General features: G+C 61.2%; 1 protein-coding gene across 7 annotated transcripts; it reads right to left on the minus strand.

Annotated features, from left to right (window-relative positions):
* Positions 1 to 246: 246 nt before the first annotated feature.
* Positions 247 to 24,889, minus strand: CAMKK1 (calcium/calmodulin dependent protein kinase kinase 1). 7 transcript variants are annotated; one of them, XM_070061231.2, is made up of 17 exons: positions 24,735 to 24,884; positions 18,476 to 18,583; positions 17,835 to 18,236; positions 16,683 to 16,730; positions 16,246 to 16,299; positions 15,831 to 15,882; positions 15,482 to 15,615; positions 15,105 to 15,141; positions 14,297 to 14,318; positions 12,448 to 12,536; positions 9,078 to 9,277; positions 6,763 to 6,816; positions 6,144 to 6,217; positions 4,951 to 5,038; positions 4,625 to 4,753; positions 4,249 to 4,352; positions 247 to 1,992 (listed from the first exon to the last, which is right to left on the minus strand). In XM_070061231.2, the coding sequence occupies exons 3-17, from the start codon at positions 18,192 to 18,194 to the stop codon at positions 1,920 to 1,922; spliced, it is 1,518 nt and encodes a 505-aa protein (XP_069917332.1). In that variant the 5' UTR covers positions 18,195 to 18,236; positions 18,476 to 18,583; positions 24,735 to 24,884; the 3' UTR covers positions 247 to 1,919. The 7 variants fall into 7 exon arrangements, with proteins under 7 accessions (XP_069917332.1, XP_069917337.1, XP_069917339.1 ...); XM_070061236.2 differs by lacking the exon at positions 24,735 to 24,884 and adding an exon at positions 24,336 to 24,721; XM_070061238.2 differs by lacking the exon at positions 24,735 to 24,884 and adding an exon at positions 24,313 to 24,559.
* Positions 24,890 to 25,018: the final 129 nt, after the last annotated feature.

The raw sequence follows: 25,018 nt of genomic DNA on the forward strand, positions 1-25,018 counted from the left end.
CATCTTAAGCTCCCAAATACCCAGTTCTTCGCAGGGAGGAGCCATGGGACTTCCCTAGGGGTCTGAGCTGTGTCCTGGACCCTGAGCCAGTCCTCCCCGCCCCCACCTCCCCTAAGAGCACCTCTCACGACTCCCGTCCTGCGCAGGTGGGACTTCGGGCAATTCAGATCCTTCCAGAAAAATGAGCAAAGCCAGCTGGCGCAGGAGAAGAGGTCTCCAGGTGCAGAAAACACACACACACAGCTGTACTCTTTTAATTCAAGAAAGGGCTTTTATTGTGTTTAGCTCACTTCCTGGGAAGTTAATGTTTAAAACACTCTTAGGGAGCTTGCTTATCACTTGTGCTGCCTGCGAAACCCCCGGGCACAGGCACACACCCACTGGGCTCCGCCATGGGCCCTGAAGCCAGACCCGCCTCCAAGCTTCCTCCAAGGTGGGTCCCACCCAGAGTTCCCTGAAGCCGTGGCCCTCTGGGCCCCAGCACACAGAGGGTCCCTGGTCCCCCAGTGGCTCCCATAAAGTGCTCTTAAAGACAGCGCCGAAGCATTTGTTAAGCCCTGGGTCGCACTGCTGCTCAGTGCAGGGGAGCTGGGGAGCAGTGTGGGCCCCCCGACAATGGCCACGTCCTGCTCCCAGGCCTAAATAGACACAGAAACTCGACCACAGATGCATGTACTGGTCGGGGCAAGACATGCGAATGCGCTGCGTGCAGCAGATGGGCACGCACGGGCGCGTGTGCGTGTGCGTGGGACGCGGCAGGACCTGGGCCCTCCTCCGGCGCGGCTCCCTCTCCTCCTCCCAACAAGCCCTTGTGCATCGGAAACCCATGCGGAGCCCCATGTGTTCGGGGATGCCGTCTGAGGCCCGACTCATCTCCTTTCAGGAGTCAGCCCCTCCGAGCGTTCCCGCCGGCCAGGCCCTGGTCCCGCAGAGGTGAGCGTTCTGGAAGGGCCGTCCACAGCTGCTCCAGGCAGGCTGGCCGCTGACTGTCCTCAGGGTGAGGCCGTAGGCCGACCGCTGCCTGCAGGGGGCACAGCCCTCTGGGCCCCCTCACCCAGCAATGCCTCCAACCCGGGCAGTTCTCCCTTCATCGTAGGAATGTGATGGAGGCTTCCAGGACCAGACAGGTAAGCCAGCGCAGGCCCGGCGACTGGATTCCAGTTACTGCAGCAGTTGCGGGGCCACAGCCCTGTGCGCAGCTCCCGGCCCTCGGTCAGGGCTGGCCCCTGCTGTCTCCTCGGCAGCTTTGGCTCTGGGAAGCCGTTGAAGGCAGGAGGGAGGGCAGTCGGTGGCTCCTGCTCAGGCCATCGCTCGGTTCAGTTCAGCCCATTTTCCAGACGGGGAAACAGCCTGTTCAGTCCTCCTGTGCTGGTAACTATGCAATGCTATCACATAGTTTCTCCTCCCATCCCTCATGTTGAAAACAGAAGAGATGACAAAAAAGGAATCCAAGTTCTCCCAACACTGGCCCTCTGCTTGGTGCAGCCCAGGAACACTTGGAGGAGCCCAGGGCCTCTGCAGCAGCCTTCTGGGTAGCCCCTGAGGGGGCAGGGCATGTGGCCGCTGACCCTAGTGGGAGGGCTCCGCCCCTGTGCTAAGCCAGGCCTCCACCTGCCTTCTGGGTTTCCCACCTCCTGCCCTGGGCCCTGCCCACCAGCGGGGGGAGGGGCTTCCAAGGCTCCTCCACGGGCTGAGTCAGGCCAGGGAGAGCCCCCTGGCCACACCCTAGACGACACACATTCTGATCCTGTCCCTGGACGTGCACGCGCGGAGGTCATGCAGCACGACGGGGGAGGGGCCAGGAGAGGGGCTGCAGGGCCCAGCCCCCTGCCCGCAGGGGCGGCTGTCGCAGGAGGGCGGCAGGCCTCTGGAGGCGCAGGATGAGCGTGCTGCCGGCGGCCCTGGGCGCATGCAGGGGCTCAGGACGCAGCCTCGTCTTCTTGGACGCCGGGGAGCTCCGAGCTCATGCCCCCTTCGCCACACCCTTCTTTCCTGTTCAGAGGACACGGGGGCAGAGGGCCCTCAGGGACACAGGGAGGGCCCTCAGGGGACACAGAGAGGGCCCTCGGGGGACACTCACAAGGCATCTGAATCCCTCTCAACGACCCCTCCAAGCCCAGCCTCTGTCCGGCCCCTGCATCATGGTGGTCACTCCTGCTGGTACCCACACGCCCAGCCTCAGGCCACACCCCTCTGTGGCTCCCAAGATGAAGTCTAAACTTCCCAGCCAGCCTCCAGAGCCTCTCGCCAGCTCACTTCTCTGCATCCTCAGAGAATCAGCAAGGTCAAGGCCTCCACGAGCCTCCCATGGCTGGGCAGAGGGGCTTCTGTTCTGCATCTGCTTTGCCCAGTGCGCAGCTCCTATCCGCCAGTCTCGGGATTCTGCTACACATCTGGCAGGTTCCTCTATCTGATTTCTCCCTCCCAGAGAGTGTGGGGCCGGCACCATGGCGCAGCTGGTTAAGCCGCCACCTGTGGTCCCAGTATCCCACATGAGTGCTGGTTCAAGTCCAGGCTCCACCACTTCAGATCCAACTCCTTGCTAATGTGCCTGGGAAAGCAACAGAAGATAGCCCAAGTGCTTGGGGCCCCTGCTACCCACATGGGACACCTGGATGGAGTTCCAGGGTCCTGGCTTCAGCCTGGCCTGGTCCCAGCCATTGTAGTCACTTGGGGAGTGACAAGCAGATGGAAGGTCTCTCTCTGTGTCTCTGTCTCTCTCTTTATCTTCTTCTAACTCTTTCAAGTAAATAAAAAAAAATATTTGAAAAATAGCCAGTGAATGGGTTTTGCTATCTTGAAAAAAAACCAATCCCATTTCACTCTACTACAGTTTCACCAATTATCCGAGAGTCAATCAAGGACAAACATAGACCTGATGAGAAGGTAAAATCCGCTTTTGAGATTAAACCTGAATCAGTTCTAGAATTTTACAGCTGGGAAATACTAAGCCCAATGTCACCATCACAGCTTGCAGGGTACAAATTCGGTGCTCTATGACCCGCGATTGGCTCATCCCGCCACTAGGGGGCGCTGGGACATAGGCATTGAGCTAGAGTCTCCCAGTGGCCAGTTTGCTCGGTGCTGTGCAGATTCTGCCTGCTGTCCTGGCACCAGCATAAGTAGCTTCCCCTTTCACTCTCAGAAGTGGCCTCGTTGGATGCCAAGTTATATGTGATCTGCACTGTTAGGCAAGACTCCAGCATCTGGGGCCTTCCGGCCTCAATGAGTTCAGGGATCCTCCCCCACCATACCCAAACCCAACCACCTCCCGGAAGAGATGGAAAGCTGCAGCTGGGGCTACCAGGCCTCCTCCAGGCCCTGGCCATGGCTCCACGGGCGGCCCTAGCTGCAAGCAGCCACCAGCAGGGGGCAGACACCAGTGTATCCACTGTGATGGGCCCTGACCTCCCCAGGAACCTCACAGGAAACCCTGGAGGCGCACGGGTGCAAGTTCTCTCCCGAGGGGCCGAGGCACAAGGCCGCCCTGGCCCAGGACCCCTCAGGCCTCGCTCAGGTCTGCATCCAGTCTCCAGCAGGCTCTGGGGACTCTGACTGCAGTGGGAGACATGGAGGGCTGAAGACGGGCTCAGAGGCTTGGGCAAATGCCTTTGTTCCAGGAGGTGGGGCACCCACAAAAGTGTGGTTCACAAAGCCTTCCGCCAATGGGGTTCCCGTGCCCTGGCCCAGTCCTTGGGGGCTGTCCACACCTCCTCAGGACAAAAGCACCCGCCAGGCACCGCCTAGGCACACGGCCTCCCCAAGGGCTGCAGGTGCCCCGAGCCACTCAGTAAAGCAGGACCTGTGAGCAGCAGTGCCCCTCCACCCACAGGCTTCTTGCAAGCCACAAGCCTGTCTGCAAACCTCTGCCAGGCTGCCAGGCTGCCAGGCACTAAGGGGCGGTGGGTTTGAAGCCCCCAAGAGCTGAGCTGGACCCAGTGGGAGAGTGTGACAACAGCCAGCCCCCACGACAGGGAGAAGTCTTCCTGTTCCATGGAAGCCCGAGCAAGCTCCTCACCCCTGGCAGGATGTGAACGAGAGCTGCTGGGCCTGGGACTGAGGCCAAGGCAGGCCCAGGAAGCAACCTTCGAGCCCCAGCTAGCCCCAAGGACAGGTGCAAACAGGGCCCGGCCCCGAGACCTGAGTGAAGCCCCAGGCTCTGGGCTCAGCCTACAGAACTGACGACAGTGAGAGCTGGGGGGATGGGCCTCGGTCCCCCCACTGCTACCCACAGGCGACGGCACTCACGGCAGCAAGCTTCCGGGAGCAGACATGGAACGCTCTTCCCTGCGTGCCTGCGGCTCAAACGGGTTCCCAAAGGAACGTTTTCTCAGCATGGACTTGACCAGGATCTGGAGAGGACGCGTCGGTATGAGGCGCACAGGCCCCAGGCAGCCAGATCCACCGTAGCTGCCCACCCCCAAGGGCAGCTGCTGCAATGCTGACCCATTTCAACCGACAGAGGAAGCGGCAGGCTGGGATGTGCAGAGCGGAGGGGCCGAGACCAGGCTGGAAGTCCCGGCCAGCAAGGTGGGGAGGATGGTGTGGAGGAGAGGCCAGGCCAGGCAGCACAGCAAGGACACAGCCCTCCCGGGCCCAGGGAGCCTCCGCCCCTGCCTCTTACCACCGTGGTCCAGCTGGGGATGAGCTTGACCGAGTTCTTCACCTCCTCCTCCGTCACCTCCACCACGCTACAGTGCTCCTCCTCCGAGGGAAGAGGCTCCTCCCCATTCTTGGTCACCCAAGGGTGCAACTGTGGAGGCCAAGAGGGCAGCAGTGGGGCAGGGCCACGGGCACATGGCCACCCAGTCGGCAAAGGACTGCAGGCATTCCACCAGCACTCAGTCCGAAAGTCCTCAGCCCACAACCCGAACCCGGTACACACACATCCCAGGGCCGGTCTCTCCAGAAAGGAGACCTGGCCCAGCCCAAGAGCTCTAGCTCCCTTACTTTGATGTCTGGCACCCCAATTCTTGTTTCGGGGTTCTTGTCCAGCATCTTCAAGATCAGGTCCTTGAGCTCCTCGCTGACCTCTGGCCTAGAGAGAGGGAAGGAAGGAGATGAGGGTGAGCTTGACCCACCCTGTGGCCACGGCCACGCCTCGATCCTCAGAGGGGGCTCCTGAGGCTCCAGAAGAGTTCCAGAACAAGCAGTGCAGATCTCCTCCCGGAGCAGGAAGTGACCGCTCGCTCAGGCAGAGGCCACGGACACGCGGCGCTCCGTGGGCGCTGCACAGGCCCTGGGGGTGCAGGTGGCGAAGATCGTTGAGAAAGATCGCCTGGTGTGACACAGCGGCCTTTGCTCTCACCACCTAATGCTGTCCTCCACCTGGACGTGGCCAGGAAGGCCAGTGGTCAGCAGGCTGGCACACGGCCACCCAGCCTGTGCTCGTCCGGACACCGGAGGAGGTGACGGGTGGCTCTGGGGAGCAGGGCTGCAGCCGAAGTCGGCAGGGTGCAGGGGCCAGTGGAGCCTCCACGCAGGTAAGAGCTGGACTCCGCAGGTGGACCAGACCGGAAGTGGCCACTTCCATTTCCTACCTGCCCCTGGCCCTCATGCAGATGCGAGAAGGGTCTTGAAAGTGTGGAGCTGGGCACTCAGGCCGCTGCCTCAGTAGCCAAGGCCACACTCGGAAGCAGCAGGGAGGAGTAGGGAGGCCTCCCGGCGGCCCCCAGCTCACAGCCCAGTCACGACGGGAGCAGGAGCGGGGACGACCGAGGAGCTTCGAGTCCCAGCCCTAGTGACAACTCTCCTCTGTGAACTGGGACGCACACTGGTATCTGGATGCTCCCCCCATCCTGTGTGGGGCCAGTGGAGGTCCCCCTGAGTCCACGGGCTGGGTGGGGGTGCGTCACTGAGCCCAGGCAGGTAGAGGAAGGGTGTGAAGGTGTGACTGTGACCCCATGACGGGGGAGAGCTTCGGGTCTCTGAGGTTGCCTCCGGGCAGTGAGACCTGCCCCCGACATCTCAGAGACCCTGGGCTCCACCCTCCCAGCCCTCTAGGTGCTCAGGGAAAAGCACCCCTCCCTCCACCTCTGCAGGCCAGGACGGGGCCCTCAGCAGCCCTGCTCAAACCCAGGCCCCTCCCCAGGAGTGGGTGGAGCCCCACTGTTCAGTCCTGGGTTTGGGGGGGAACAACTCACTGCTCAGGGAACACCACAGCTTCGTTCTTGATCTTCTTGTGCAGGGCCAGGATGTAATCATCGATGAACGGGCACTGTGGGGCGGAGAGGGCAGGCAACGGATGCAGGCCCAGGGCCTCGGCCAGTGATGTGGGACGGGCTGGGTGGCTCTGGGGCCCCCATAGATGGGAATGGGAAGGAGCTCATCTAACTTGTGCAGAGTCTGGCACGTGGCACGTGGGAGCCATGAGGCCGGGGTACCCTCCCAGCACCTGGAGTCTGGGGACAGGTCCCCTGAGTGGTAGCACCCATGGGCAGCGATCTTGGCCATGTCATCATTGGATGTCCCCAAGGTGCAGCCTGACCCAGGGCAGGGGTGAAGGGCAGTTTTTGGGAAGAATAAGCAACTGAATGGACGGTTTCAAGGGATGCGGGACAGGGAGCTCTCTGGCTGGAGAGGTGGCAACGCCACCACCCGTGCCTCCCCCGTGCCTCCCTGCCCAGGACCCCTGTGCAAGAATCCCTCCCACGTGGACAAAGTGAAGTGGTCTCCTGCAATAGGCAGGGGCTGGCTCATGGAGCCCAGCTGCTCTGTCAGGGCCGGGGCCCGTGCCTGCCCTGCCGGCCGCCCAGCACTCACCTTCCCATAGACAAAGCAGTACAGTGTGACTCCAGTGGCCCACACATCCAAGGCCTAGGATGAAGCATGCCCACATCAGCCCCCTGCAGGCACCAGCACCCCAGCCCACCCCACTCCAGTCACATATTCACTCAACAAATGCCGCCAGGTGTCTGCTCTGTGCTGGGCCCTGTGCTGGTCATCTAGGACGACCAGAACAGGGTTCCTTGCCTTGTAGGCATTTAAAGTGTTCTTAGGACAGGCCCAAACCAGGTAGGCTTCCTGCTCAACAGGTGCAAAGCCTCCTACATCCACAGGGTCGCTCTGGCTGCTCCCACGACACAGGTGCATCCCAGAAATGATGGTGTGTACTGAACTTACACTCACGAACTCAGCTCTGGCTTGAAGGGGTCAGCTCTCCTCCCAGTAACCCACTGGACAAGCCACCGACCACCTTCCCGCACCCCTGCTTCAGGCACCAACGGGCACCCCCCCTGCCCTGGACTCTAACAGTGCTCGCTTCACATTCCCCCAACCCCGCCCCTGCCCTCTGTCCCTTATGTGTGTGGGTCTCCCATCTCTCCCTTCCTGCTCCAGCTGCAGGTGCACCGTCTGAACCAGTCAGAATGCCAGACAAATGCAAGCTGACACCAGGCTACAAAAGAGGCCTGTTCTCTTCCCAAATGCCAAGGTCACGACAGTCAAAAACAAAAGGCCAAGGAACCCTTCCAGACAGATCAAAGGGCACCAAAGAGAGATGACAAGTGACCCTGGGTTGGATCCTGGACCAGGAAAAATTATACGGAGCAGGGGCCCTCATTGTGGTGCACTTGGGTTAAGCCACCGCTTGCAAAACCTGCATCCCATATAGCAGCACCAGTTTGAGTCCCCACTGCTCTGCTTCTGATCCAGCTCCCTGCTGATGTGCCTGGGAAAGCAGAAGACGGCCCAAGTACCTGGGCCCCTGCACCCACGTGGGAGACCCAGATGGAGTTCCAGGCTCCTGGCTTTGACCTGGCCAAGCCCTGGCTATTGTACCTCCCAATATTGGGGAGTGAACCAACAGATAGAAGATCTCTTTTTCTCTCTCTGTCCCTCCCTCTCTCTGTCACTCTACCTTTCAAATAAGTAAAGTAATAGCATTAAAAAAAAAAAAAAAGTAATGTGAGTACATCCAAATAGAGAATGAAAGCAAATCAGATAAAATGTTGATAATTGGTGGATCTGGGTGACAAGATTTACGGGATTTCTTTGTGCTATTCTTACAATGCTTCTGCAAATTTAGGATTATATCAAAATTAGGGGCAAGCATGTGGCTCTGCAGTTAAGTCACTGCTTGGGCAGCCACCTGTCATACTGGAGTGCCAGGTTCAAGTCCTGGCTCTGCTTCCAATCCAGCTTCCTGCTGATGTGCACTCTGGAAGGCAGCAGTGATGGCTCAAGTGCTTGGGCCGCTGCCACCCACATGGGAGACCCCGAGGGAGCTCCTGGCTGCTGGTTTTGGCCTGGCTCAGCCCTGGTTGTTGTGGGCATCTGGGGGGGGGTGAATCAGTAAATGGAAGATCTCTCTGTCGCTCTGCTTTCCAAATAAAATAAAAACAAACTAAAAAACTTAAAAATATATTCTAGTAAAAAAAAGGATTTCTCAAAATAAAACATCATGAATTCTACAAAAATAAAACATTGTTTAAAACCTCAATCCACCTCCCTGACCTGTCTTGAGCCCCAGAGCCACACATGCATCCAAATGCCTCCTAACTCTCACCTCTCTGGCAACGTGTAGCAGGGCAGGTGAAACCAGTTGTTCACCCCAGGGCGTGTGTGGTGCTACAGTCACCGCTTACCCAGAAAGCAGTGCGGCTGCCCCTGTCTCTCAGGGAGAAAGCCCAAGCTTCCAGGCCCTCTGATGCCTGCCCAGACCCCACTGGGCCTCTCTCCCCATGCCCTCATTCTCTCGCACTTTCTCTGGGTTGTACCTCCTGCTCAAATCCTCCCCGTTCTTCAAGGCCCAGTTCAAACCCTGCACAACCAAGATCCCCTAACCATGAATCCCACATGCTGTTGTCCACCCTGAAGGGCAGAGAGCCACACAGTTTCGGCTCTGCCTGTTTCACAGCCCAGCCCAGAGCCCAGGACAGAGTAACCGGCAGGAAATATCTACAGGGCAGACTTGGGGCCATTTTGCTGGTAAAGGAGAGGTCAAAGGTGAGGAGGCTCCAAGGAAGAGAAACACATCACGACCCCGGACACCAGGACCTGGTCACCCTCAGGCTGGAAACTGGGTCCCCACTGCAAGCTGTTCTGAGCCCCAGCCCAGCGTTGGCCCTGGGAGTCACCTTCCCACTGAAGCTCTGGCCAGAATCAGAAATGGCCTCTGGGGCCATGAACGCCGGGGTCCCGGCCGTGCTGGACAGCTGAGCGTCGTTGCCCTCAAACTGGTTGCTGACGCCGAAGTCTGCAATCTTCACGTGCCCATCATCCCCCAGGAGCAGGTTGGACGGCTTGATGTCCCTGTGGACGATCTTCTGGCAGTGCACTGCGGAGAAAGGCGGCACATGGGCTGGCCCGGGGCCCTGCCAGGACCTCCGCCCGCCCCCACGCAGCCAGGGACGCCAGCTGCGACATCCAGGCCCGTGTGCTCTCTCATCTCAGGGCGGGTGGGGGAGCTCGGAACAGGGTGTCAGAGCTGTTGGCCGCTGCACGGTGCAGGTGACACCGAGGGCTCTGCCCAGGCTGTTAGCCACAAAGCCACGACCGGAATCCTGAGAGTCTTTGGACTCCAGTGCCAGGGCTTTCTCCATGACAAACAAGGCACCTGATGCTGAGGGGAAGGTCGGAGGAACTCCATAGACCCTCCCCTCAGCCACCTCCCCACATAAGTGCCCCAGGTCTAGTTGCCACCCAGACTGAGCCGAGGTGTCCCTGCTTCCGGGTGGGATTGTGGGGACTGTGGTAGACTACCAAGGCACTGTCTCACCCTCGGGGTCTGGGCTGATGGGGTTTCAGAGAGGGAGGCACCCCAAGCCTTCCGACCACCAGGATGAACATGGCTGGGCTGATGGTGAGCCAGCTCCAGGAGGAAGCAGCCTAGTGGACCTGAAGCCTGTTCTGCTCCCCCCGAAAGAGCCAGCTAGCTCAGGCCAAGGCCAAGATGGCCAGGGACGTTCCAGACAAAGAACGCATTGGTCCTGCCCCACAGCCTTCCACTGTGGGCTCCCGCTTCAGCACACACCTTTCCCCACACCAACAGACCCCGAGATGTCAGAGAGGAGGGGAGACAGTGGGGGGCAGGGGGAGTGGACACCCAGTAACAATAACCACAAAACCTACGGCACTGATTGCTTACTAGGGGCCAGGGACTTGACACACAGGGGTCAGCGCACCACACCCAGGGGCTGTAGGTGTGACCTACACAGGCCCTTGCCTCTCCCTGAGCTCCAGCTCTCCACCCATGCCGATTCCCCGCACACATCTCCACTGGTCAGTCAACTGAAAGGCAGATGGATCCATATCTCAGTATGTCACAGGAATAACACAGCTGACCCAGAACCAGATTTCTCTGCTTGCAACCTCCACCACCAACAAAAACAAATGCAACAGAAAGCCACCTCCCCACCCTTGCCCCGTCTGTGAAAGGCCAAACACCGCGTGATTATCCCAGCTCCGTCCTACAGACCTCATGACCAATTCCCCAGCAAGACCATACGCACCCCAGCTTGCAGGCCTCCCAGCGCCTGCGCTGCTGCTCATACCCCCACCCCCCGAGAAGCAGGCCTGGGCCTGCCTGACCACAGAGCCCTTGCAGGCAGCCCTGATGCTCCCTTTACAGGGAGCCCCTCTAGCCTCACGGTTAAGCTGTCTGCATCCTAAATCGGAGTTCATTCCCAGCTCTGGGCCCTGACTCCAGCTTCCTGCCGATGCAGATCCTTGGAGGCAGATGATGGCTCCAGTTACTAGGTGCCTGCCACCCATGTGGGAGATCCGCATTGAGTTCCTGGCTCCCAGCCCAGTTAGGGTCACTGTAGGCATCTGAGAGTGAACCGGCGCATAGGGGCTCTGGTTGTCGGCCTCTCTCCATCTCTCTGCCTCTTGAATGAAATATATATATATTTTTCCCTATCTCCCTTTGTGGGGCCAGAACCACAAAGCAGCTGGTCAGGGTCCCACTGTTTACATTCATGCACCAGTCCAGCCCCTGGTGCGAGCCAGCCCACTGCAGGAAAGTCCTGGCAAGGATTTATTCCAGAACCAGGTGAGATTCCGCTTGCTTTGGAGGAATGGGGGTGGAGGGAAACAGCAGGCCTGCTGTAGAAGAGAAGGACCCAGAACAGGAAGGGGTGGGGCCAGGCTGCTCTAGGGTTGTGCCTCCCACTGACCTCATCAAGGCTGAAACATCCCCTTCCCATCCCACACCTCCAGGCTCTTCCGAGGTACTGTCTCCAAAGCCCTTCCTGCTGTGTGCCTCAATTTCCCCATCTGCACAAGGACAGCATTACTTTGCAGGCACTGGACACACTCAAGAAAGGTTTAAAGACAATCACGGCAGGTCGCACCTCCACTGGGTGCCCACCCTGTTCCCAGAGCCAAGCTAAGATGGTGGTACCATGGGTAGCACCCCTGGTCCCCGACCCCAGCCCGAGTGCTAAGCATCAGGGGCCTACCTCTCCCCAGACCTGTCGGTGACCCGTGCAGGCCACCCGGCCTCCGTCACACGCCCTCCTGACCGCCACTGCCGCTGCCCTAATCCAGGCCGCCCCATCTGTCACTCAGGCTGGGGACAGTGCCTCCTCCCTAGCCAGCTGTTTCTCGCCCTCCCATCCAGGCAGCCGCTAGAGCTTCTTAAGTCACAAATCCCCTGCTCAAGCCCTCAGGGGCTCAAACACTGGGAGGACAACCCCATGCAATCCTCCAGAGGCACCCCGGCCCTCCCGGTGGGGCCTGGATGGCGGGTCTGGCATCGGCTTCCACTAACCCCCGCCCCTCTGCGGCTTCCCCATCCTCAACAGGAGCCGACTTCCCTCTGCACCGCTGCCTGCAGCACTCTCTCCCAGCCTCTCCACCAGGCCAGCGAGCTCCTATGCATCTCCAGGACCCTGCTCACAAGCCGCCTCTTCCAAGAAGCCTCCCCCAGCCCCCCGCAGCCCGCCAGCACTGAGCCTCCCCAGCTGGGACATCTCTATTGTATGTTATCTGTCTGCTACAAGGCTGTGGGCTCCTTGCGGCCAGATCTGCATCCTAGCCACCTCTCTGTGTCCAGGTGGCACTTGGCAGGCATTCATAAATGAATCAATGAAATCAGAGAGTGAATGAGCACCATGAACCCAGAGACAGAGGCTCAGCTCTCACCACCCCAGCTGAGCCCTCACAGTTGAACCCATGGACCCCCAAGCCGGGACACAGGTCCCTTCCATCCTGCATCTCCTGAAGACCTGGGGAGGGGCCAGGCTCGGCCAAGGCCCCAGCAGAGGAGCCAGAGACAGAATACCCAACAAATACACCATGGCAGCGACAAAAACCGGGCTCCGCCAGGCACCTGGGGCAAGCCCGGAGAGGCAGGCGGCTCTAGCCCACTTCCCCTTAAGCGGCCTCTGGCCCCACCCACAGGCTGATGCCACGCCTCCACGGAAGCCGATTGGCAGAGCCGCGCAGACGGACAGGAATGGCCCCACCCACTCCTAGATCCTGGAGCCCCAAGCCGGCACTCACGGTACTCGAGGCCCAGGACGACGTCCCTCAGGTAGAGGCGGGCTTGCTCCTCGGGGAAGGGCTTGTCGCAGGGCACGTCCATGACCGGCCTAGAGGGAGGGGCGAGGGCAGGGCTGTTCATCGGGACTCAGGATGAGGAAGGGCGGGCGGCAGGTGAGCAGGGGCTGGCCGGCCAGGACATCCCATAAGGGTCCCTAGAACCCAAGATGGTAACTTTTTCTCCCATAGAATGAACACTTCAAAAACACAGAGACATTCATATCCCTTTTCAGCCATTATCATCTAAACCGGCTTTATCCTAATTTCTGACCCACTTGGTATGGCTTCCTCTCAGCACTCAGCCATCATCAAACGATTGCAGGGGCGTTTTGCAAACTAGATCCAGACCTCCTAGGGCATCACGAGATCAGTTTATGGGGTGGCAGTTGGTCTATTTTTCCCAATGAAGTAGGGGCTCTCAGAACATATCATGTGTAATCACGTGTGACCACATGATTGCGTGTAATCACATCTAATCACATGAACACTGTTCTGCAGGACTCTGGCTCCACGTACAGATCCAGAGAGCAACAGAAAAGCGTTACTGGGGCTGGTGCTGTGGTGTAGCAGGTAAAGCTACCACCTGCAGTGCCGGCATCCCATGTGGGTACCAGTTCAAGTCCTGGCCGCTCCATTTCCAATCCAGCTCTCTGCTGTGGCCTGAGAAAGCAGAAGAAGATGGCCTAAGTCCTTGGGCCCCTGCACCTGTGTGGGAGGAAGCTCCTGGCTTTGGGATCGGCCCAGCTCTGGTCATTGGGGCCATTTGGGGAATGAGCCAGCAGATGGAAGACCTCTCTCTCTCTCTACCTCTGCCTTTCAATAAATCAAATGAATATTAAAAAGAAAACCATTACTTGTTTTGCATGGAGTCAAATACCTGTGGAAGTTCCTCAGTCACACAGGGACACCACCCACTGTTCCCTGCACCCCACCCCCACTGGTCTTGCAGAACCCCCAGGCAGAGAGGCAAGCCTCAGACTCCTCTGTGAGAGAGACAGGCCTCAAGGTCCTGGCCCTGAGGGTCTCAGCCCACCCACCCCGCGCCCACTACTCCACGTCAGCTCCTCTGCAAACACCTGCAAAAACAAACAGGGCAGGCGTTCACACAGAACCCGACGGCCATGTGACCTTGAGCAAGGCACTCGCCCTCTCGGATCCTCAGCTTTCCCTCTATACACGGAAACAAACAGAGTCCCACCGGCTCCATTCACAGAACCACTGCTGTGGCACCGGCATCCCCTATGGGTACTGGTTCAAGTCCTGGCTGCTCCACTTCTGACCCAGCTCTCTGCCATGGCCTGGGAAAGCAGAAGATGGGCCCCTGCACCCAGAAGAAGCTCCTGGCTCCTGGCTTTGAACCATTGGCTCAGCTTCGGCTGTTGCAGCCAACTGGGGAGTGAACCAGCAGATGGAAGACCTCTCTCTCTCTCTCTCTGCCTCTGCCTGACTGTAACTATGCCTTACAAATAAATAAATACATCTTAAAAAAAAAAAAAAGAACCTCTGTGATTTGAATGCAGGTAGGACTTGAGTCCCCCTCTATGCTTTTGCCTGAAAAATCTCCTTTCTTCCCCCTCCCCTCTGTCCAAATCTTCCCAGTTCTTCTGTCAGCGGCCTCTCCACCATCCTGGCCTCGCCGAGCCCCACTGGCCCTCCAAGAAGGGTCCTCTCCATCCCTCCTTCACCCCGCGAGGGCGGGGCCTGGCCTCTGACTTCTGCTAGAGGAGCTGACCCTGGGGCCGGAGGGCGCGGGGAGGGAAAGGAAGGCCTGGATTAGAATGGACCTGCCTGATGGGGACGGGGAACTCACCCCTTTCTCAGGAGGTCAAACACTGAAAGAAAAGAAGAGAAGAGAAGGTAAGGGGTGGCCAGGTCGGCAAAGCAGCCAGAGCCGGGGCCTCCCTGTTCCAGAGTACAGGAGGCAGGCGGCACGCAGCCACTGTCGAGGGGTGGAGAGGATGGGGTCCCAGGGTCTCAGAGGGGTCAATGGAGGATGGTGGGGCCTGCCATGAACCTGCCTCCCATGCTCCTCAGGTGCCGGGTAAGGACCCACCAGCATCCGGGGAAACAGGCTAAGAGAAGGGGCAGAAACTTGTCCAAAGGTCAGAGCAGACAGGCAGGGAGGGTAGGGAGAGGAGACGAAAGCCGTGGCCTCGAATTCCTAAGCCAGTTCATTTACTGGGCCTCCTCTATGTCCAGCCCTAAGCCAGGCATGAGGAATTTCATTAACAACATGGATAGCATTAACAAGGATAACAGCGAGCGTGTTTTGTAGGTAATAACTCATTCAGTGCACACATCCAGCATGTGAAGTAGGTCCCACTGTTAGCCTCATTTTATAGCGGAGGAAACTGAGGCACAGCGCTACAAGGCCCAGGAACCCTGCTCCCGGCCTGCACCTGTCCTGCGGATGCGTGGGGAGAGCAGGCAGTGGGGGCTCCGGGAAGTTTCCTGAATCCCACTCCCTGGGCTGGGCCTGCTTCTGCAGGGCTGGACGGGGCACTCCCGGGTTGGAGGACGTGTGTTTTCCCTCTGGCCCCAGGAGGACAGCGCGTTCACACAGGCCACCTGCACGTCATCTGTGTCCCCTCGGCTGTGGAAAGAGCCAGAGCACTCACCCAAATAGAGGTTGTCCTCAGCTGGATCGTCCAGGACCTGGACAGAGGGAGCAGACAGGGGCTGGGGCCTGAGGAAGCTTGGGGTGGGGTCCCAGGCCTCCTCCTCGTCCTGACCAGCCCCAGGAGCCCTAGCACGTGCTGCAGCCACCCTGGACATGGAGCAGGAGCTAAGCAGGTGCCAGACAGAGGAGGACTGCACTCACCCAGCGCTCACCAGCACACGGCGTCCAGACAGTGTCCTGCAGCCCCAGCCCTGGTCCAGCCCTGCCCTCTGCGGCCTTGGCCCCACCTTCTCCCTCAGCAGCATCCCCAGGTCTGCGTTGAGTGCCCCCCAAGACTCAGGTGCCGGTTCTCACCTGCTCTCCCCCACCGCCTACCTCGATCAGTTTGACCACATTCACGTGGTCCAGCTTCTTCAGGATGGCGATCTCCTGGTACACCCGCTCCAAGGGCAGCAGCTGCTTGGCCGGGCCTCCCTGGGCAGCCTGCGACCCTCTTGGGGGAGGGCGACCTGCGACCAGGAAGGGCAGTCAAGCCCCTGTCCCAGCAGCTGGGCCTCACTGTGGCCCCGCAACCAGCCTCAGGCAAGCCTCCTGCAAGGCCTGATCCACCCCAGGGCTTTCTCCTGCTGTTGCCACTCCTAACCCGGCCTAGTCAGCAACAGACGCCTCCCCACCGCTGCCTCCCAGCCCAGCGGCCCCCAGCACAGGACAGACAGATACTTACGTGGAAAGCCGTACTGCTTTAGCAATTTCTTCTTGGAAAGAACCTTCATTGCCTAAGCAGAGAGAGACAGAAGTGTCACTGCCGGCAGCCACCAGGGCAGGGGCCAGCACAGGCCAGCTCTGCACGGAGGGAGATCCAGGAAGGGATCCAGTGCCGCTGGCCAGCACGGGGGGCAGGCTGAGGCATGTGGAAAACTGGGGTTGCAGGCGCGCGATCTGACTCCAGGCCTGCCCCCAGCTTGGCTCCGTGCAGCTCCTGCTTAGAGGAAGCCAGCGTCTGCTTGCATAGCCCCATTGTCAGGAGGCTCACCCCCTGGGCAGAACCCTCTCTTCAGAGGCAGCCCGACCTCTGCCCCACCCAGGTGGGGGCCTGGGCCACCGCTCCCCGCACCCTCCCTCCCGGCCCCGAGACTCACATAGTGCCTGTCTTCACTTTCATTGTACACCAGCCTCACCACGCCGTAGGCGCCCTGCACAGAGGCACCGGTCAGCCTCACCTGGACACAGCACCCTCCCCACAGCCCACCAGCACCCCATCTCCATCCCCTCAGGCACACATTTCACAAAGGAGCGGTGGGGCGGGGGGAACTGGCCCTGCCTGGCTCAACGCTGTGCCCCCATGCCTCCCTCACTCCCTCCTTGTCATCCAGCCAGATACCTTGGAGAGTGAGGAATTGGGAGCCGTCTCCCACCTGGCCCTGGGGGCTTCCCATAGAGGCTGAAACTTCCCTCAATCCATGCTGGAGCCTTCCCGGCTCTGCTTCAACCTCCCCAACCCCACCCCATGCAGAAGGAATGAGGCCAAGCAGGGGGTCCTGTGCGCCCCACCACTCCTGGCTCACCCCAAGCCTACCTTGCCAATCTCACTCTGCAGCTTGTACTGGTTCAGCTGCACACAGTCCTAGGTGGGGAAAGAGGGGATCAGGTACAGTTTGATCCAGAAGCAGCACTGGTCCCATCTCAGGAGTCTACTCAGAGCCCAGCCCTGGCCCCAGGCCCCCGGGTCTCTGCCCACCTTTCACATTTGGGTGGGGGCCCCGTGAGCGAGGAGGACCCTTGGGAATGTCTGAAAGGAAAGTGGCAGAGCCGAGGCTATGCTTGGTTCCCCAGGAAGTGGGGGAGGAAAATGCTCTCATTCCTGCCCGTACTCTGGGGTCTGGAAGCCACACGTTAGTAGGTATTTCCAGAAGCAATCACACGAGTAGGCCTTGACCATGAGGGCAACAAAGATGGGGGAGTTTTGGAAATAAAAGACTGAGAGCCCTGGTTCAGGCACAAGAAGCCCAGCCTTGGGGCCCGCGCTGTAGTGCAGCTGGGCGGCTGCCTGCGGTGCCCGCATCCCATATGGGTGCCGGTGAGAGTCCCAGCGGCTCCACTTCCCATCCAGCTCCCTGCTTGTGCACCTGCGAAGTCAGCGGAAGATGGCCCAAGTGCTTGGGCCCCTGCCACCCGTGTGGGAGACCCGGAGGGAGTTCCAGGATCCTGGCTTTGGCCTGGCCCAGCTCAGGCCATTGCAGCTGCTTGGGGGGTAAACCAGCCAATGAAAGACCTCTCTCTCTCCCTCTCTCTGTCTATGACTCTGTCTTTCAAATAAATAAAATAAATCTTAAAAAAAAAAAAAAGCATTAGCTCAGCCTCTGAAATTTGCAGACTGCTCTGTACTCAAATTCACTTTCAGATCCAACTGGCAAGGACAGGGCTAGTGGGAGCCCAGAGGCCGGCAGCTGCTGAGTCGGAGCAGCCACTAAGACGTGGGATTGCGGGGGGCGGGGGTCAGGCTGGCAGGAGGGTGGGCGTCTCTTCAAATCTCTAAGAGGACTCGGGGGACCTCTTTCCTAGGCCTGGTCTGGGGAGGGAACAGCAAGGCCTGCAGGAGCTCCCCTGGGTGGGAAGAGGCCCTGTTGCTAGCAAGTGAGCGCCCCAGCTCTGAGGGTGCCAGGCTAGAGGGGACAGAGGAGGGTCTTTACGGCTGTCTACCGAGGCGCCCTAGCTCTGTGCCACCAACCTCAGCGTCAGAGATGGCCACGTGGTGGGACTCGATGGTGGGCCTCCGCCAGGCCCGGGGTGAGATGTGGCTGGTGGGCCCCGTGGCATAGGGCCCAGCCCGGGCGTCCAGGCAGCTTCCCGCTGGGCGCTCCTGCAGGGAGAACTTGCGAGCTGAGAGGCTGGGCCGGGCTGGCGGGGGTCTCGAGGCACTGCCGGGGATCACAGAGGCGGCTCTGGGCCGTGGCGGAGGCGCCACACCGTTGCTGGCAGGCTCGGGGTCCTCGGCTGCCTCTTCCAAGCAGGCCACATCGATGGCGGCCACTCGCTCCACCAGCTCTGCTCGAGGGTCCTGGCAGCAGACGGTGGGGCCCCCCTCCATGGCCTGGGCCACAGGCGTCTTCTGTGTGGCCTGGCTGGGAACCTGAGGAAAGAGGGTAGACAGGGCTTTGCTCCTGGGTGTTGGGCTGGTCCTGGGGCAGCGAGGTCAGACCCAGGCCCTGCTCCCGGTGGAGCCACAGCCCTGCAGCCTCCCATGCCTCTGCCCAGCTGGTCCTTCTGCCGGGGCCACCAGCGCCCAAATGCAGGCCTGTCCCTAGGAATGGCATGCGTTCCAGCGCCATCTCTGCGGCACACCAGCCCTCTAGACCTCAGTGTGCCCACCTGTAAAATGGGCACGGGCACTTCCGCCACTCTGGCTTCACCGGTGGGCAGAGAGCATCTGAGGCTCTGGAGTTGGGACAGACAGACCTGGGCAGAAGGCTGGAGGCCCTGTAGCATGGAGGGAGACAGGGTCCAGGGTCACCCCAGGCCCCACCCCTTGACCGCAGAGCAGTGCCACACTGCTCCTGGAAGCTGAGCTGGGCACTGGCAATGCAGAGGCCCACCCACCTCCTCCAGGGAGGCCTCCTTGCTGATCTACCCCTCCACCAGCACCACCCTCCGTGCTTCCAGCCTGTCTTCCCTCCCCACGCGGTCTCCTTGCAGGACCACAGGCAGAGCCTCCAGCAGGGCCCAGGGTCAGTGAGGGGAGGGGCTGCAGCCACATAAGGTGTCACTGCACTCCAAGGTCATTCCTTCGTTCTCCTGGTTTTTCCCTCTGGTTATTTCACATCACCAAAATATTGGCCACATCTGCCCGGGCTGAGCTGCTGCCCTGGCCTGGCCTCACAGCCACCCTGGACCCAATGCAGTCAAGGCGCCACGCAGGGCCCAGGCCAACCTCTAGCCCCAGCCGCAGCCCTCACCTCCGGCCATGACCCTGGGCTACACCCAGACCCCAGCGGAACCCCGAGGCTCGGATGGGACCCGCCCAACCCTGTGCCACCCCCCCTTCTAGGATCTTCTCAGGAAAAGGAAGTGAGCGGACTCCTGCCCTCTGCCCTTCCTGTCTGGTACTGACTTCCTGTGTCCCCCACAGACAGCGACTCGGAAGACACAGGTCTCACGGGTGTCCTGTCTGGCCCACTCCTAGCACTTGCTTTGACAGATGTCAAGGAGGCAGGGCTGGCTGGAGTCCACGGGCCCCAGAGGAGCTGGGGCTGCCTTCCAGTCCTGCCTGCCAACCTACCATGGGGCCCCTGGCCAGCTCCCTCCTGCCTCTGAGCCTCAGTCTCCCCATCTGTAATGTGGGTGCCAAACCCTCCCGGATTTCCCAGGCACGGCTTGGTGGTGGCTGTGGGTAAGGATGGGTGCCTAGCACAGTGTGTGCCGTCTGAATGGCGGGCTCGGGGTCAAGGGCAGACTGGCGATAGGAAAGATGTGGAGGCAGGATCTAGAGCAGTGAGCGGGGGCTGGTGAGTCTGGAGCCACAGCCTAGCTTTCCTGGAGGAGGTGAGAGAAGTTAGTGGGGCTGGAACGCCATAGGGCCTCCTGGAGGCGAACAGGACTGGAGGAGAGTCAGGGAGGGCTCCCTGGAGGTAAGAAGGCTAAGGGAGGCTATTGCATCAGGGAGGCCTTCCTGGAGGAGGTGAGGGGGTGGTAAGTAGGGCTAGGGCTTTAGGAAGGCTTTGGAAATCAGAATGCTTGGAGAAAGAAGGCAGCCAAGGCTGAGGGGAGCCCTCTGAGCCTGGTGAGGCCCCTCCCTGCAGGTGGCCCACCCGGCTCCCCTCCCCTCATTCCACAGGCCGTTTCTCCCACCCAAACATCAGCTCCAGGAGATGGGGGCTCTCTGGTCTGCCTCGGTGTCTTAAGCAGTGTCTGGCACACAATAGGAGCTGGACAAATATTTGTTGAATAAGTGGGTGGTTGCCATAGTGACCACTACAGCCCTAGCCCCATTAGACAGATGGGAAAGCAACCTCCAAGAGGGGACCCCCTTACAGGCTCCAGCCAGAGTCAGGAACCCTCGCCCCACGGCTTCAGCAGGGACCAAGGGACCGAAGTGACCAAAGCAGCAGCCACAGGCTGCCAGGGCCCATGCATTTCCATGTGATTTTCCCCGAGGCTGCCGGGTTAGCAAGAGGCCGCCTCCTTGAACCTGCACCTCCCTGTCTCTTAGATGGGGAATGGGAGGCCTGGCAAGGGGCAAGGGCGGGGGCCTGGGGCCACACAGCAAGTCAGGGCAGAAGCCTTCCTGTTCCAGCCTGGAGAGGCGCACCCAGGCTCGGACCAGGCTGCCAGGCCCATGGCCGGGTGACTATGCCTCTGTGCCTTGGGTTTTCCCCATCGGCAACGTGGGGCCAATCGCGGAGGCGGCTGTCAGGTGTAAAAGAGCGGACGCCCAGAAGGCACTCAGACCGGGGCCTGCCAGCAAGCAGGGAGTAGTGGCGCAGTGGCGGCGGCGACGGCGGCGGCTGTGCTGCTGTTGCTGCTGCGATCACTCGGGACACGCTGTGGCCCAGATGGATGCGCAGGCGGCAGAAGGCGGCTGTGAGGGCTGACGTCAGGCCCTCCCTCCCTCCTTCCCTCCCTCCCGCCTGGATCAAATTCAGGTGACTAAGCACGTCTGGGAGGAGGGAAGGAGGGAGGGAGGGAGGGAGGCCCGAGGTTCCTGCCGCGTGTCCAGGCGACAGGGCCCTGGCGCCCGAGGCTGTGCGGGTGAGGGCTTGTGTCCACGCGCCAGAGCCTGCGTTCGAGCAGGCTGCACACCTGGAGGTGTGTCTGTGTGTGCGCACAGCGCTGCGCAGACAGAGGTCTCACTGTGGCCCGTGTGCATTTACAGCACCGTGGGTCTCCAGGGCTGCACATACCTGGGCCCCAGGATGGGGGCCAGGGGAGCTGGCCCCCACAGGTCAAGTCTGTGGGAGGTCCAACCAGGGCCTCTCTCAAGTCCCCTTCTCCTCTCTCAAGCCTCAACACACTCTCAGCAGGTAACGAGGGGGCATGTGGGGACAGACAGAGGGGCAGACAGGCTGGGACGCAGGCCCAAGGCACAGCAAGGACTCCTATGAAGGCATGTGGTGTCTCCAAGGACCAGCCTAGTCCCGTGGCCAAACAGGACCAGCCTCAGGCCCTCCCTTACTGGGGAGAGCTCTGATCCTGATCTCCCAGTGTGGGGCTGTGCCACCTTGGACACGCCAGCGAGCCCCTGAACCTCAGCTTGCTTGCAGATGACTCCTGTCCTGCCAACTCTTGGGGGCCCGGAGGCATGGACCCAGAAGCAGGCTATGCTTGGGAGCCGCGTGGGGCTGGGATGTATCCACACCCAGAGGCCACAGAGACAGAGCCTGATGTGCTGAATACGACCTCACATGGCCCACCTGGCTCAGGGATGGCCTGGCGCATACACCGGTCCGGCTGCCCCACCCACTCCCAAGGGATGGAGCCCCTGGCTGCATCTGCTGGGCCTTGTTCTCCTGGGGATGTGCCCTTTCTGCCTGGCCTCCCGGCAGAGATCCGGGGCAGGCCAGGCCAGGCAGCGCCTGCTGTCATCTACGCAGCCTGGCAGGGTTCGAGCAGCCCTCTCATCCGGAGTTCCGGAAGGCCACTGAGAACTCTCACACCACGCCGTGGCAGCACACCAGCAACACAGGCGACCCGGAGTGGCCAGGCGGCACAGCTGCGAGGGCACGGCGGCCACCCGGGTCAGACACAGACGGTGGTCCTGACATCTCTGGGCCACCTCCCTGGAGCCATGTTTATGCTCCTGACGAGTGTCTGGGCAGCCTTGGCAACGGGTGCCCTCCGCAGCTCCCGCCCCCACCCCGATGACTCAGTCCCCGGAGAGAGGCCCAGACGTCTGAGCCAAGCCATGCTCAAGGACGCCTGCTGTGAGGTCCCCGGGAAGCCCCCACGCACCCAGCGTACCGGGGCACCCTCTGGGCCACCCCCCCCAGGGAGCCTGATGTCTCTGGGCCTCACCCCCTACCTCTGCCTCGCCTCGTCCTCCAGCCCAGCTCTCTCTGACCGGCTGCCTCCTCCTGCCCTGTGCTCCTGGGCAGGGCAGCCCCAGCAGTACCGTCCCCAGAGACTGCCCTCCTGCTCCGTCTCCAGCGCGGGGACGGGGGTGAGCTGGGAGGCCAGGTCTCCCTGGGAGCGCTCCCCATCGCCATGCTCTCCCTCTGCACACGGACTCTCCTCTCCTGCCACACGCTCGACCCCCGGTGTCCCAAACGGCACACTCTGTCCTGCTGCCAGGCCTTTGTGCAAGCTGTGCCTTCTGCCAGGAACACACCTCGTTCTCCTCTGCAGCCGGAGCACAGCTCAGCGCCCGCCTCCTCTGAGCCCCCTGCCACTGCTGCTCGGGAAGCTCACCAAGCAAATGCCGTAGAAAGTCCAGCTTCCCCAGGCGCACGCGGGCACAGTGGTTAAGATGCTGCTGGGGAGCCCACGGCACACACAGGAGTGCCTGGGTTCGAGTCCCAGCTCTGCTTCTGAGTCCAGCTTCCTGCTAATGCGTACCTTGGGAGGCAGCGGGTGATGGTTCAAGCAGTTGGGTCCTTGCCACCCACGTGGGAGACCTGGATGGAGTTCCTGGCTCCTGCCCTTGACCTGGCCCAGCCCTGGCTGTCGTGGGCATTTGGGGGAGTGAATTAGTGAATGGAAGAATCTCTCTCTCTCTCTCTCTCTCTCTCTTTCCCTTCTCCTCTCTCTCTCCCTCTGCCTTTCAAATAAAATGAAAATAAAAATAATAATGAAAAAAACTCCAGAGTCCAACCCCTGTTTCCCTTTCCTACTGCTTGCAGCACACAGGTCTCTCTGCCTCCAGGCTCACAGCCCCGCCCCGCCCACCCCATCCTCCAGAGCAGCTGCTGGAGAGAGGATTTCTAACACGCAAATATGCTCATAGTTCTCCCAGAACTGGGCTTCCAGGAACTTGGAAGCTGGGGGACAGAGGCACAGGGGCAGGAGACCTAGCTTTGGACAGGGAGTTCCCAGGCTGGGGCACAGCCGGGGACACTGGCTCCTGGAATGCAAGCCCAGGGTCATTCACACCTGCAAAAAGACATCCACTGGGCACCTGCTATGCACCAGGCACCGTGCTAGTTGTGGGAGATGAAGCAGTGACGCAAAAAAGACAAAGTCTCTGATCTCCCACAAAGCTGTCAAACAGCTTCTAGTGTGGACAAGAAGCAACAAGCTAAAGAGCCAGGCACGGGTACACCAGATGCCCAAGGGGTGCTTGCTGAGTGGGGGCCGAGAGAGGGGGCTGGGGAATGGCCCCGACAGGATGAGGTCCAGCAAAGCCTTGCAGATGCAGGGCTGCAGAGCCGGCTTCTGGGGAAAGGAGGGAACAGGCAGCGATTCAGCCCAGGGGCTGGCAAGTGCAGAAGTCATGGGGTGGACAGTGCCGCGGAACCAGCAGGAAGGCGGGCAGCGCCCCGTGCAGAAGCACCCGCGACAGGAGGACTTCCAGAGAGCGGAGGCCCCGTCATGCACTGTGCCGGCCTCAGGGACAGCTCCCCAGAGGAGGCAGCATGGAAGCTGTTTGGACCCCAGAACAGGATTTCAGGAGAGGATGGACGCTCACAGGGCTGGGGCCAGAGAGCTGTTTCCTGGCTGCACTGGGGGCTTGGCTTGGCATCAGAAGGAGGCTGTGGACAGAGGCCAAAGCGACCTCCTAAGCCAGAGCAGAGTTTTGAGCAAGGGGGCAACTCCTAGGATGAGACCTGAAATGACCCCTCTGGCCACTGCGGGGGCACAGGTGTCCGGAGCGTGCGGGCCCAGCACACAGTGTGGCACACAGTAGGTGCTCAAACTGCCTGTGCCGAGCAAAGCGCTAGACCGGATCCCAAAGCGCACCAGCCTGGTGTCTCCCGCAGACCCCTGGGCACTCACCAGGGCACCGCCTGGGACCTAGGACCTAACCTCTGCACACCCGCAACTCTCTCCACACCGCACGCTCTCGTCCGCGTGACCCGCGCTCACACGCACTCTATCCTTTCCTGCGCCCCCTCGCACACACAGGCACACTCCCGTGTCCACGTGACACACGCAACCCGCCTCCAAACCCCACACACAGGCCGCCGCACACGTGCGCACCCTGCGGGGCCGCAGAAGCCGCAGCGCCCGCCTCCGCCGCCCGCTCAGCGCCCCGCGCATTCGTCGCCGCCCCCTACCTCGCTCTGGAAGGAGCACGCACCGGAGGGCCGTGGGAGGGGCGCTCCGCCGAGATCCGCACGTGGGTGCACCGGTCCGGGCCCACTCTGCGAAGACACGGCCTCCACGCAGAGCCGGGCGGGGTGGATGGCGCGTCTGGTCCCACAGACCAGCGCTGGAGACAGGACGCAGGTGGCGGGGCGCCCGCAGAGATGCGGTCGCGGCTGCCAGAGCGGACAGCAGCAGGCTCCGGGGCGCACCCCGTCGACCCGGGCCCCTCAGACAGCGGGGAACGACCCCACAGGGACGAGGTCCAGGCTGCCCTCGTAGACGCGGCCTCGCAGCCCAGCCGTCTCCTCTGCAGGCTCGGGACAGACGGTGGCGCGCTCAGGCGTTCGCACTCCCGCTCCCCGCCCCCAGACCCCTCCCTGCCGACCCCTACCTCCACGCGTGGCGACCGTCTCCGCAGCCCGGCGGGCGGCCAGGCTCGCTCCGGCGGCGCGCGCCCCGCCCTGCCCGCCTAGCCGGGGCCGGGATCGCCGAGCTCAGACCGCCGGCGCCGCGGCTCCAGGCAGCGCCGACTCCCCCGCCCGCCGCCAGGCCCGGCCCGCACTCATTGGTCCAGACGCTCAGTCCAACCCCAGATCCGCCCAATCAGAGCCCGGGACGCCCGCCCGGCTCCTGGAGGGGCGGGGCTGCAGCGGGCGGAGGCTCGGAAGGGGCCTC

Source organism: Oryctolagus cuniculus, chromosome 17 (assembly GCF_051225735.1).
Source record: "Oryctolagus cuniculus isolate XC-2025 breed Fujian yellow rabbit chromosome 17, ASM5122573v1, whole genome shotgun sequence".
NCBI classification, from domain to species: Eukaryota; Metazoa; Chordata; class Mammalia; order Lagomorpha; family Leporidae; genus Oryctolagus; species Oryctolagus cuniculus.

What these genes read in the sequence shown, in the direction of transcription:
- CAMKK1 (XM_070061232.1), bottom strand. Translation starts at nt 18,194, where the DNA reads ATGGAGGGGGGCCCCACCGTCTGCTGCCAGGACCCTCGAGCAGAGCTG. An exon ending in TGGCCATCTCTGACGCTGAG is followed by an intron (nt 16,731 to 17,834) that starts GTTGGTGGCACA and finishes TTCCCCACCTAG; the next exon opens with GACTGTGTGCAGCTGAACCA. An exon ending in GCCAGAGCTTCAGTGGGAAG is followed by an intron (nt 6,817 to 9,077) that starts GTGACTCCCAGG and finishes GCTTCATCCTAG; the next exon opens with GCCTTGGATGTGTGGGCCAC.